This window comes from Gobio gobio, assembly GCF_949357685.1.
Source record: "Gobio gobio genome assembly, chromosome: 3".
NCBI lineage: Eukaryota > Metazoa > Chordata > Actinopteri > Cypriniformes > Gobionidae > Gobio > Gobio gobio.
In genome coordinates, this window is record NC_137099.1 from 4,597,154 (window position 1) to 4,610,166 (window position 13,013).

At 38.8% G+C, this 13,013-nt stretch overlaps 1 protein-coding gene across 1 annotated transcript; it reads left to right on the forward strand.

Annotated features, from left to right (window-relative positions):
• The first annotated feature begins 806 nt into the window (after window positions 1–806).
• Window positions 807–8,193, forward strand: LOC307123704 (sodium/potassium-transporting ATPase subunit alpha-1-like). Its single transcript, XM_079812352.1, has 22 exons — window positions 807–935; window positions 1,062–1,169; window positions 1,636–1,695; window positions 2,018–2,221; window positions 2,438–2,551; window positions 2,635–2,769; window positions 2,851–2,968; window positions 3,052–3,320; window positions 3,390–3,698; window positions 3,835–3,969; window positions 4,048–4,240; window positions 4,341–4,516; window positions 4,600–4,736; window positions 4,842–4,992; window positions 5,076–5,244; window positions 5,315–5,469; window positions 5,556–5,679; window positions 5,759–5,904; window positions 6,008–6,138; window positions 6,306–6,407; window positions 6,523–6,614; window positions 6,763–8,193. Exons 1-22 carry the CDS (start codon window positions 816–818, stop codon window positions 6,789–6,791), a joined length of 3,177 nt encoding a protein of 1,058 aa, XP_079668478.1. The 5' UTR covers window positions 807–815; the 3' UTR covers window positions 6,792–8,193.
• Window positions 8,194–13,013: the final 4,820 nt, after the last annotated feature.

The window sequence follows — 13,013 nt, forward strand, 5'->3', positions numbered from 1 at the left end:
ATACTTAAAATGGATATAATTGGTGACTTTAACAAGTAAATCAGAGGGAACAGCAATGCATGAAGATCATATTCTGACAATCATGGTCATCAGTTTAACCATTATAAAAGTTATTTTTGTTTTGGGTTTTCATCACAAGATTCTTTCCTTATTTGTGCGTGAGACAAAAACATAAAGAGACCACGGGGTCTTTAGAAATGAATGAATGCAAACTCAAGAAATTGTTCTGAATGCATTCAAATGCAAAGTGATGTTTGCAGCACCCTCAGATGTGTGATGTGGACTAAACTTTAAAGCACTGTGAAGGACATGGAGGCTGTGACAGTCTATTGACTGACAACATATAGCAAACCTTTTTCAGCATTAACATTGACAAGGTCCTATAGTCACAGTCTGACTTGTAATGATGGATTCTGCCCATTTACAGAAGCAGTTTTATTTATCAGATATTGGTGGACACAATTTGCATTATTTAGTTAGCATGAAAAAATGGTCAGAAGTGATAAAAGAAATAAGGTAGTGTGCAATTATAACCATAGAAACATGTCATGAGAAGACAAATTCTGAAAACTAAACAAATAAGGGCTTGAATTAATGTGAAACGTAAGTTATTTATGACCACTTATTATTAACAAGCCATAGATCTATTGATAAGGCAATAGTTAATAGACCAGACCTTCACCTGGGTGTCATAGAAATGACCTACCTGTATAAATGAAGGTTAAGTAATGTTAAAACTAAATGACACCTGACAAACTCCTCCCTAATTTTCCCAGAAAACCTCCCCATTAAACAGGTGAGATGGCAGGGTATAAATGTGTGAACCTGGTTTGGACACACAGGGACTTCTGTCTCCAATTGGCTCCAAGACAGGGGGACTAACCAGACATCATTGGATTTTAGGTGGACGCCAGGAAGAAAAAATGGGGCTTGGGGTAAGTGAACTAAAGCACTGCTAGACTCATCGCTTAACTTGTTTTATTTTATTATCCCATTCTGCATGTTTTTGGGGGATCTGGTAAGATGTTGGTGAGTTATATATGCTGTTTTATGCCTGACAGCCTGATAAGTACAAATTGGCAGCAACTTCCGAAGATGGAGTCAAAAAGCCCAAAAAAGGGAAAAAGACCAAAAAGGACATGGACGAACTTAAGAAAGAAGTGGAACTGGTATGAAATTATATGCACACAAACACACACATAATAACTGATTGAAGTAACGCTTTGCAGAAGTAGCTGATTTGGTCATATGGAGAAAAACTTGTGATTATTACGCTGTATGCAATGTATAACATGCACAATTACACACAAGTTCTACCAATAATAGGTGCTATAAAGCAACACAGGATATTTTGCAAAGGCAAATAATTTTACAACATTATGTTTCTCAGACGAAGGCGTCTACACAGCAAGGGCATACCACACCTAAGAGTATCTCTGCATTTAGTCTTTATTTAAATTCTTTATATAAGTGATTCATTTACTACAATTTGCTACTGTAATTAACTGCGCAATTGCAAACTCTGTGTTTTAACATGGAATTAGATATTTAATGAAAGTCACATATTAAACTTGCTTTAAAGATCTAGTGTAGTCTGTAAGTGAGGTAACTTGAAACATCTTTACTCTTCTGCAGGACGACCACAAGTTGACATTTGAAGAGCTTAATCGAAAATATGGCAGTGATCTGACCAAGGTGAGTAGAAGTTTAGTGACACTTTTGGGGGAAAATATGAATAATGCATTATTTTAGAAATGGTCACATATTCTATTTTGAATAATTTATGTCAAAGACATTATTACATTTTGTGGCGAATGTAACCTTGGCAAAGAGGAACTGGCTAGTATTTTTTTAGTAATTTCATTCATTCATGATAGCAGTCACTTTCAACATTTGTTCCTTGTTTTGAATATAACAAGTAATGGATCAGTAGCCACCTGCATGTCATATTATTATTTAAGAGCATCTACAGTTTTCTACATGCCTTTAAGTACTCCATTTCCATACCTTGTGGCAGGGTTTGTCCGTTTTCAGAGCAAAGGAAATCTTAGCCCGTGATGGACCAAATTCCTTGACTCCACCTGTTACGACTCCAGAATGGGTCAAGTTCTGCAGGCAACTCTTTGGTGGTTTCCAAACTCTGCTGTGGATTGGTGCCTTTCTTTGCTTCTTTGCATATTCGATCCAGGCTGCCTCTTCTGAAGAACCTGCAAATGACAATGTATGAGAAAAAAAAAGTTTTGTCTTCATTTCTACATTGGCATAAATAGTTCATATGTCAATAAACTTAGTAGCATAATTTCATAATGAGCTGATAGCCAGCATTGAGCAAGATCCATAATATCTTTCTCCAGGGGGGGTTATCTTCCTAATAATTGTGCTGTAAACTTTGGATAAAAGAACATGATTAAAGACAACTTGCATTATTTTTTTGCAGCTGTATCTGGGACTTGTGCTTGCTTTTGTTGTCACAATCAATGGATGCTTCTCATACTATCAAGAGGCTAAGAGCAACAGGATCATGGATTCTTTTAAGAACCTCATTCCTCAGGTATAAAAACATAAATACATTTTTCCTCGAAAATGGCTTTAACAATGTACAAAGGATAGTTATGCTAATTTATTGTCATGTAGCAAGCGCTAGTTGTGCGTGATGGAGAGAAAAAGATCATCAATGCTGAGGAGGTAGTCGTTGGGGATCTTGTGGAGGTCAAAAGTGGAGATCGAATTCCAGCTGATATTCGTGTCGTCTCTGCACAAGGATGCAAGGTAAGAACTAAAGAATTTCATGGCAAAATAATAATGCAGTAAATGAGTTCATGAAACATCACTTCTTGCTTTGCTTTCCAGGTGGACAACTCTTCCCTCACTGGAGAATCTGAGCCCCAGAGTCGTAATCCTGAATTTACAAGTGAAAACCCCTTGGAGACAAAAAACATAGCATTTTTTTCTACCAACTGTGTTGAAGGTACAACGTTAAAATACCTTTACAACAGGTGTGGACTCAATTCTTTAAAAGTAAAAATGCTTAAACATGACAATATTCAATAGGCACTGCCAAAGGTATCGTCATCAACACCGGTGACCGTACCGTCATGGGTCGTATCGCCAGTCTCGCCTCGAGCCTGGAAGGTGGACAGACACCAATTTCTAAAGAGATTGAGCACTTCATCCACATCATCACTGGTGTTGCTGTCTTCCTGGGCGTGACCTTCTTAATCCTCTCCCTGATCCTTGGCTACAATTGGTTGGAAGGGGTCATTTTCCTGATTGGAATCATTGTCGCTAATGTGCCTGAAGGTCTTCCTGCCACTGTAACTGTAAGTGATATGTTCACATATAATTTCACACACATTCCAATGGTTACTTACGTGTGTTTACTCATGTAGGTGTGTCTAACCCTGACCGCCAAGCGTATGGCAAAGAAGAACTGCCTGGTGAAGAATCTGGAAGCTGTGGAGACTCTTGGCTCGACCACCACCATCTGCTCTGACAAGACTGGAACTTTGACCCAGAACCGAATGACCGTCGCTCACATGTGGTTTGACAACCAGATTCGTATCGCAGACACCACAGAGAACCAGAGTGGAACCTCCTTTGACAAGAGCTCTGCTACTTGGTCTGCTCTTGCGCGTGTTGCTGGCTTATGCAATCGTGCCGTCTTCCTTGCTGATCAGAGCCATCTCCCAGTCCTTAAGGTGTGCTATATTAATATCTATATTTTGGAAGTACATTGAGACTGCATTTATAGGCGTGCAACTTTTAGAGTTTTAGCAATGAATATGCATTCTTTAGAGTGGCAGCTTTTTCTTATCAATAAAATATGTTTTGCAGCGAGAAACAGCTGGTGATGCCTCAGAGTCTGCTCTGTTGAAGTGTATTGAGCTGTGCTGTGGTTCAGTCACTGAAATGAGAGAGAAGTACACGAAGGTTGCTGAAATCCCTTTCAACTCCACCAACAAGTATCAGGTATTTTTGTTGATGTGTTCATTGGAGATTTGCAGATTTGACTGGTCGTCCTAACAGTACCTCATATGCCTTTTGTAGCTCTCAATCCACAAGAATCCCAATTCCCTAGAGTCTAAGCACCTGCTGGTGATGAAGGGAGCGCCTGAGAGAATCTTGGATCGATGCTCCTCCATTTTGATTGAAGGAAAAGAGCAGCCTTTGGACGATGAGCTGAAAGATTCCTTCCAAAATGCTTATGTAGAACTCGGAGGTCTTGGAGAAAGAGTGCTGGGTAAAGCCACCTTATGAAGTTCACCAGTAAAAAAACACCAAAGTTATGAATGCACATAGAATGGTAAATTACAGCATGTTTGAATCATTCTCTTTCACAGGCTTCTGCTACTTTTGCCTCCCTGATGACCAGTTTCCTGAAGATTTTGCCTTTGATTCTGATGAAGTGAACTTCCCCACTGAGAACCTGTGTTTCGTTGGTCTCATGTCCATGATTGATCCTCCTCGTGCGGCTGTACCAGATGCTGTGGCCAAATGTCGGAGTGCTGGAATCAAGGTGATGTCCTCATTTGAGATCTACTGCTTAAATATACTGTGAATATATTACATTGGATGACAACTCTGAATCCTCTATTGCAGGTTATCATGGTTACTGGCGACCATCCAATTACAGCTAAAGCTATTGCAAAGGGTGTTGGCATCATCTCTGAAGGCAATGAGACTGTGGAAGATATTGCAGCTCGGCTGAAAATCCCTATTGGGGAGGTGAATCCAAGGTAAACTTGTTACTTCAGCCCCTTGCAACAAATTTATTCCGAAATTAGGTAAACAAAAGTTTTGAATTTGCTCTAGATGTCTGCTAATGCAAAGTGTACCTTTAGAGATGCTAAGGCCTGTGTGGTCCATGGTGGAGAACTGAAGACTATGAATGAAGAACAGCTGGATGAGATCCTCCAACATCATACAGAAATTGTGTTCGCCAGAACGTCTCCCCAACAAAAACTGATCATTGTGGAAGGTTGTCAGCGACAGGTACCGCTAGAGAGTCTTCTATCCAATCTATCCAATTATTTTACTCAGCAGGGACCATTTTAATGGATGTTTCCTCTTATCAGGGTGCCATTGTAGCCGTAACCGGTGATGGTGTCAATGATTCTCCGGCTCTGAAGAAGGCTGACATTGGTGTGGCTATGGGTATTGCTGGATCTGACGTTTCCAAACAGGCTGCTGACATGATCCTTCTGGACGACAACTTTGCCTCAATTGTCACTGGAGTAGAAGAAGGTATGGCATGTAAATGAGAACCTAATTGACTAAAGAATTATGAAGGTTACTAACATATCTTCCACTTCAGGCCGTCTGATCTTTGACAACTTGAAGAAGTCCATTGCCTACACACTGACCAGTAAGATCCCGGAGATGTCACCCTTCCTCTTCTTTGTCCTCGTGGGTATTCCTCTTCCTCTGGGCACCGTCACCATTCTCTGCATTGACCTGGGCACTGACATGGTAGGGATACAATGTCAATTTAGTAATATGAATGCAGAGAACTGTAAAATATGCATGCATTCATTTTGACCTATTTATCACCACAGGTTCCTGCTATCTCATTGGCCTACGAAACTGCTGAAAGCGACATCATGAAGAGACAACCCAGAAACGCTGAAACAGATAGGCTGGTGAATGAGAGGCTAATCAGCATGAGCTATGGTCAAATTGGTAAGAGTCTATTTTGTACTGAGCTCCCTTGGTGTTCATTGCTGGGTGTTTCTTACATGTTTTCATGCTTATTTTTTAGGTATGATGCAAGCAGTTGGTGGGTTCTTTACCTACTTTGTGATTCTTGCTGAGAATGGATTCTTGCCCTGGGATCTGGTAGGAATTCGAATGGGCTGGGAAGACAGATTTCTCAATGACCTGGAAGACAGCTATGGCCAACAATGGGTAGGTGTCACAGCTCTACCAAATCTGACACACGTGAAACCAACATTTCTCTATAAATATCAATCTTTTAAATAACGCTCCTGTGTTTACCTGTCTGATGTAGACCTATGAGCGCAGAAAGATTGTGGAGTACACATGCCACACAGCCTTCTTTACCAGTATTGTGATTGTGCAGTGGACTGACTTGCTCATCTGCAAGACCAGAAGGCTTTCCATCATGCAGCAGGGAATGAAGTATGTACGCAATGGGCCTGGCGTAAAACAAGCCATAAAATATTGGCCTGATGTCTATCAGATTGAACTGTTTGTTCAGTTCCAGCTCATGGTGGCTCATTGTACCTCTAAAAGCCCAGTTTGGCCAAATTATATTCATCATACTTATGTTTATTTTTATTTCATAGGAACAAAGTCCTCATCTTTGGTCTGTTTGAGGAAACTGCACTTGCCGCGTTCCTGTCTTACTGCCCAGGCATGGACGTTGCTGTCAAGATGTATCCAATGAAGTAGGTGCAATTTGTGAGATTTAATTGAACATTTTAATGACATTGAAAAGGCCATACATTGCCTGTTAAACATTTATTTATTATTAATTAACCCTGTTTTTGTTTTGTCATTTAGACCAATGTGGTGGTTCTGTGCCTTCCCATATTCACTGCTCATTTTCATCTATGATGAAGTTAGAAAATACCTCATTAGGCAGAGGCCAGGAGGTAAATTCACTTTCATTATACATACAACAAAATCAAAGTTTGATTTTAAATAACAAATATGACTTCCATTTGCAAATACAGTGGTTGGTTGCGTCTCATTCTTTTTAGAGCTCAAGAATGAACTAATATGTGTGCTGTTTTGTTTCAGGCTGGGTGGAACAAGAAACATACTACTAAAACAAGAACACTTTCTATTGGGAGCACGTGCAAAGAGATGTTGAATCATTCTGAAAATATCAAAATGAATGTCACTTTAAGTTAATAAATGTGTCAGCTTATATGAGCTGATTTGTTTTTGTGTCTCATTATTTATGAAACTAGACATTTTAAACAAGGATCCAAGTTACAAAAGTACACATTTAGCAGGACTCCTGACATCATTTGGCCCTGATCAGACAAAACAATTTTTTTTTGCAGTGAGAGACGCCTTTATTTAAATTGTTTTCTAATGGCAGTGAGCGTTTCGCGTGCCGTTTATTCATCTTGTGTTTTTGTTGTTCTCTGAACACCTGAAGTTGAGAACTTCCTGACGTCATTTGCGTTTTTTTTCCAATGTCCAATCTAATGAATGGAGAGGCGGGCCTTCCGTATATTTTTTTATTTTATTCACCTACGAATATTTTAATTTCATTTCTGTGTAAAGCACTTTCATTTGCCACTGTGTATGAAATGTGCTATACAAATAAACTTGCCTTGCCTTGCCTTGTGGTGACGCTGGTTACCTTGGGTGCGTCTCAATCAGTTCCCTAACCCCTGAGCTCGTGAATCAGTATATCGTCGTGTACACGAATTCGGGCACTGGTAAGGACAGTCAAGGACCCTCGTTCACTACCATAGACTGTAAAAAAATATGGACGTAGTGTCCGTGACGTCACCCATAGGGTTCTGAATAGCAGTTTTGAAGCCTCAAAGTTGGCCGTTGCCATCTTAGCAGCGCGTCACTCCCGAAAAACAGAACATGGGCAAAGAGGCGGGACGTGGGCGGAGCTGAGGTGACGCGATGACTAACAGACAGCAGACAAACGGCAATCCACCTGTCACTCAAAGTGGCCACGCCCTTAATTATGCAGAACTTTAAAGCTTTATATAATGTAAACGAATGAGTTATAAAATAATTCACCCCCCTCACAGTCGTCATGAAGGGCAAAATAAGCCGTATAGACCAAAACCTTTTAACATGAGCTCAATGAGATTCTGCTCCTTCTGGAGCCTGTCCCTAGTGGCCAGTGCATGAACTGTCGTTTAAGTCACTTCTGTATTGGCTTCAAGAGAAACTTGGGGAGGTTGCCGCTTGCTCACTACACATTGAGACACTGATGACTCAATTTCGGCCGATGTGACAACGTCCTCATTGTACAACATCATTACTGGTGAACAACAGCAGAGCTGATATCTTTCTGACATTACTTGTAATGTTATTTAAAGTATATTATGATAAATACTTTGCTTGTTACATATACGTGCAACATTTCAGACTTAAATAAATCATAAATGTTAGCTAGATTGTGTCCATCACTGTCTAACGATGCATGTTAACCTGAAATATAATAAAATAATGCTAATAAAAACATATATCGTGTGTCGTTATCGGTTGTAATGTATAGTGAGTTAACGCACGTGATTTAAGTTTTGCGCTTCAGAACTTCCGTTAAGGGAACATGGTGAGCATCGATGCACCATGGGTTTTGCGGTGCATTGTGGGATTTTTTAGGGAGTGAACTGTGCACTGGAAGGATTCTGTGAATGAGACAGCCCTTAAAATGGCCGACACCCTGAACAAGGCCCCTTGATTAGACTGACAGGACAGATAATTCGGGGGTTGTCTATACATAAAAAAAACACAGCACACTGCTCTTTTAAAAAATGTCAACCAAAAAAAGGCAGTGCCTCACGTTTTCAAACCTGAAAATCCCATAAAATGTCTGATCGGGGCATAAGAATATGTTTCAACAAAATCTTGAATGAACGCCAAGACAGATGAAAGCAATATTTAAAATGCATTTTCTATAGCACTTTTTTTTAATACTATCAGATGACAATAAGGAGTGGTGACCACTCCTACACATTTATTTACAATGTAGTTTTTGCAATATTGGTCAACATCTATTCATTCACATCTTTTGAATTGTATCACAAAAAGCTTTTTTTCTGGACTTTTTTTAAAGAGCACCTATCATGGAATTTTGAAATTTACCTTTCATGTAGTGTGTAACATAGATCTAAGTGAACAAAAACATCCTGCAAAGTTTGAAATATGACAGTGCACCGTATATATAGTTATTTTCTTTCAAAAGTAAGAGTCGACTCTGAGTCATTTTTAAGAATCGTTAGAAGACAGAAGCTTTTTCTCTGACTAGATGACGTCAACTTGTCAAGCTATTTGAATACGATACGCCCACTTATTGCGCTCCAAGACGCCAGTGAAAACTAGAAAACATCATGAAGACGAGACGCCAGTGAAAACTAGAAAACATCATGAAGACGAGACGCCAGTCAAAACTACAAAACATCATGGAGACGAGACGCCAGTGAAAACTACAAAACATCATGGCGACGAGACGCTGTGTTCTGAAGTGCGACTCAAAAGCAAACTTCTTTCATCTGCCCAAGGATGAGCATTTGAAGACTAAGTGGCTTGAAGACAAACCATACATCGTCGCGATTGTGTGTTTATTAGTCTTCAAATGTCTCTATTTGCATGTTTCGCGATCTCAGGAAGCTTTTATTATGGACTTCTATTATGGCACATGGATCTTCTTCGTCTGTCTGTATCATACATGGATTACATGTGCACAGAGCGCCCTCCGGCTGCCAGGATGAATTGAAAACAACACATAAGAGACTCAATCGCTCATGATTAGGCTACATCTGTGCATATTGAGGAAGTATTGAATAAAGAATACTCCTCTGTTTAGAAATTTGACACAGACATATGAGAATCTATCAATATTTCTCCTCATCTGCACACTTTTGAACTAAAAGCCCTGAGGGATGTTGATTTGTCGCGAGTCTTCGTGAGGAGAATAGAGGAGTTTTTTTATGAATGAGATCAGCTGAGGCTCATATTACAATCAAACAGTACCGACGCGGTTTTCATATTCATAACTCCTGACATATATTAACAAATTACTGTCACTATAAGACTTTGATGGGCGTTCCGTTTCCGAAAATATCTGCACAGACTATACCAATCACAACTGACTGGGTCATCAGACCAATCACCGCAGATTAGCGTCACGTAAAGGCGGGGTTTTGAAAAGTGAATCACTAAAGGAATCATTTGAGAATCACTGTCAAAACAGGTAAAAAATAAATGCATATTATCTGCATAAAGTCTTTTTTGTCATTGCATGCATGCAAAACTGTTGTTGGGGACTTCTAAAACAATATTTGGAACATTTTAAATGCCATAATAGGTGCTCTTTAAGACCAATGATATTGGACCCACTCACTTCTACCATCTCTAATTCAGCGCATGTCTGTTCACCTACCCCTAACCTTTAAACCCTTCTGTAAATACTAAATAGTTCTGTGGGACGACCCACACATATTTTTTTGTGCTTCCAATGTCATGAGAAATCGTGTCCTACTGTGAAATTGTGTCCGCTTAGGACCCCAGAGCGATTCTATTGGCTGAAAGAACTTTTAAAGGGTAATCTGTTGAGCCTGATTACAATTCTTACAAAATCACGTTTAGATTTTTGTCGTTTAAATTGTGTTAAATAGTCTTTAACGTCTTGCAAAGCATATGTTTCATATACTAGTATATAACCGAAACTATAAGTTGTGAAATCAAGCATATCTCATTCTTAATGTTTTTTTTTAGTTAGCGTACGTTCTAGCATAGCATACAGCTACACGATTAGCTTAGTTTATACACCACGGTTGCACTTACCCTACATTTTAAAAGCTCCGCTTTAATGTTTATACAATTTTTTTTTAAATCCTGTTGTATTTATTTTGTACACCTGTTCTGTATATTAGTATTTTTTTATCCTTTATTATTTACATTAAAGGTACATTACTATGTTATGATTGTGTATTGGTATTATTACTTAGTTTATCAATTGAAATAATTTACAATAAGGCATGTTATTGCTCCCATTTTGTTCAGGCTTTACCACGTTGGGTCCTAAGCGGACACTATTTCACAGGAGGACACGATTTCTCATGACATCGACGCCCATGCATGACAACTATGAGAAACCCAGAAATGTAACGTTGGCAAACATCTCTACTCTAGAAAGTAATGTGGACATTATATTTTAGGACATTTCTCTGACATCATACATGTCACATGTCTCAGTCTGGATGTCCTTTAAAGAGCACATTCGGGGCTTTGCAGAGATACCAAATGTTTGGAGGTTTCACCAGGACAACAACAACTTCTTGGTCTTTCAAAAACGGCTGACATTAAGGTTTAGCACTCTTATGGAAATAGGATATTTGTTAATAATAATTTAAATCAAATTAATTTTCTAATTGTTTTTTATAAATCAACATCTCAGGAAAATGTTATGGGGTTTCTAATCAAAATATGACTTTCTGTTACAAAACAGGGCATTGATTTCATACACGTCCACTGTAGTGGACACCAGGACTTAGGCCATCAGGCATTTCGGAGACATAACAAGTGAATAGGGAAAGAAATTACATAAATATTCCTATGAAATATTAGATATTATTATGAAAATGTTGCCAGTTATTACTCCCATTATTAAACTTCTTTGTTCATTACATGTTGCACCAAGAACACATAAATATGCAAATTAGGTACTGTGTATAGATGCATTAGCCTGGCGTGGCCATACTCAATTCTAGTCAGAATATGAGTCTGGTACCGCTCCATTGAGCTTTGATTATGGGGCGTGTTTCAACCGAGCCAGGAAAGACCTCAATTGGATAGACCCCCAACCAATCAGAGCAACGGAGCGTAACGTTAGTTGTCAAATGTCAACAGAACTCAACTGCACTGTGTTGCCAAGTCCGTGTTTTTCTCCATGTCCGCGGGTTGAAGCGACCCCAATTATGTGATTATATAAACCCAGGAATGCGAATTTTAGCAGGCAGCCTTGCCAAAATAACATATTTTGCCAACCAAACGCCATTTTTTTCCGGAGAACACCCCGGAAAGTTATTGTTTTGGGCTATAGTTTTGAGTAGCAATTGTGCGCGACATTGCAAAAACACTTGGAAACCCTGTCTGCACGCACGCACGCACTGCACGCACGCTGGAGTTTCGGGTAACGTTACAAGAAAAAGATGAGTGTAAACAATCTTTGCCAGTAATACAATTTTTTAAGGATACACAGAGTACTTACCAACACGATCATCGTTTCTGAGAGAACTAGTGAAGGTGAATGCATATACGAACAAGTTCTCCGTTTAGGATAAGAGCAAATTCAACCCAAGAGCCTTCGATGACGTGGATGATTACGTTACTGTTGATCATCTGTCCATCATCGTCTAAAGCCCGCCCTGACAATTTCATTGGTCCGAACAGTTTCTGTTCGGGCATAATTACTCCTCTATGGAGCGAGTCCAGACCGAATTGCCCGAGCAAAAAAAATTGTGGGCGGGGCTAAATTCGGCTGGCATCCAGGCTATAGATGCATTGTATTTCACGGGAAAATCCAAGTATGGCCATTCATAAAGTAAAATGGCATATCAGTGCATTTCATTATATCTTTCATAACATAGTTCAGAATCTTCTTTAAACAAAGTTTGTTTAAAAAAAAAAACCAGAAACCAAAAAATTTATTGGTGAATTAAAAATAAATCCCATTGTTTTTGCCTATACATGCAATTTCATGTCATGTTATTTTTTAAACAAATGAGTCCTGGTGTCAACTACAGAGAACGAATCATAACATTAATAAAATACAATTTTTCAGAAATGTTTTTTTCCATTTGTTTCTTATGCTCTAATGTAATGACATGAAAAAATACTAAATTCAAAAAAAAAAATTTCTGGGTCCCAGGAGGACTTGTATAATAAACTATTGTTCTATTGGGGAAACGATAAAAAAATTATGAACACCTGCCATAAAGCAGCATTTTTTAAATGTGTTTAACAAAAAGAAACTGGTTGATTTCATAAAAAAAATTCTAAATACATTTCATTAAGCTCATTGTCATAAAAATGCTAACATTGTAAAGCTTTGTTTTGTGGGCTTCACATAAAATGCAAATTCTGCTATCATTTGCTCACCCTTGTGTTGTTTCAAACCTGTATGACTTGAAGGGTCCAAACAATGGACCACGATGACTTTCACTATATGAACATAAAATATATTTATTCATGTTGATTGGAACGACATGTGGGTGAATAAATAACTGGATGAACTATAACAAAAATAAAAACTAATGTTGTAAACAGACGAACAATGAAATGAAACA

Coding starts and splice junctions, on each gene's coding strand:
- LOC307123704 (XM_079812352.1), top strand. CDS start 816: ATGTGTGAACCTGGTTTGGACACACAGGGACTTCTGTCTCCAATTGGC. Junction 3,970..4,047: donor ACTCCACCAACAAGTATCAG/GTATTTTTGTTG, acceptor TGCCTTTTGTAG/CTCTCAATCCACAAGAATCC. Junction 6,139..6,305: donor ATCATGCAGCAGGGAATGAA/GTATGTACGCAA, acceptor TTTATTTCATAG/GAACAAAGTCCTCATCTTTG.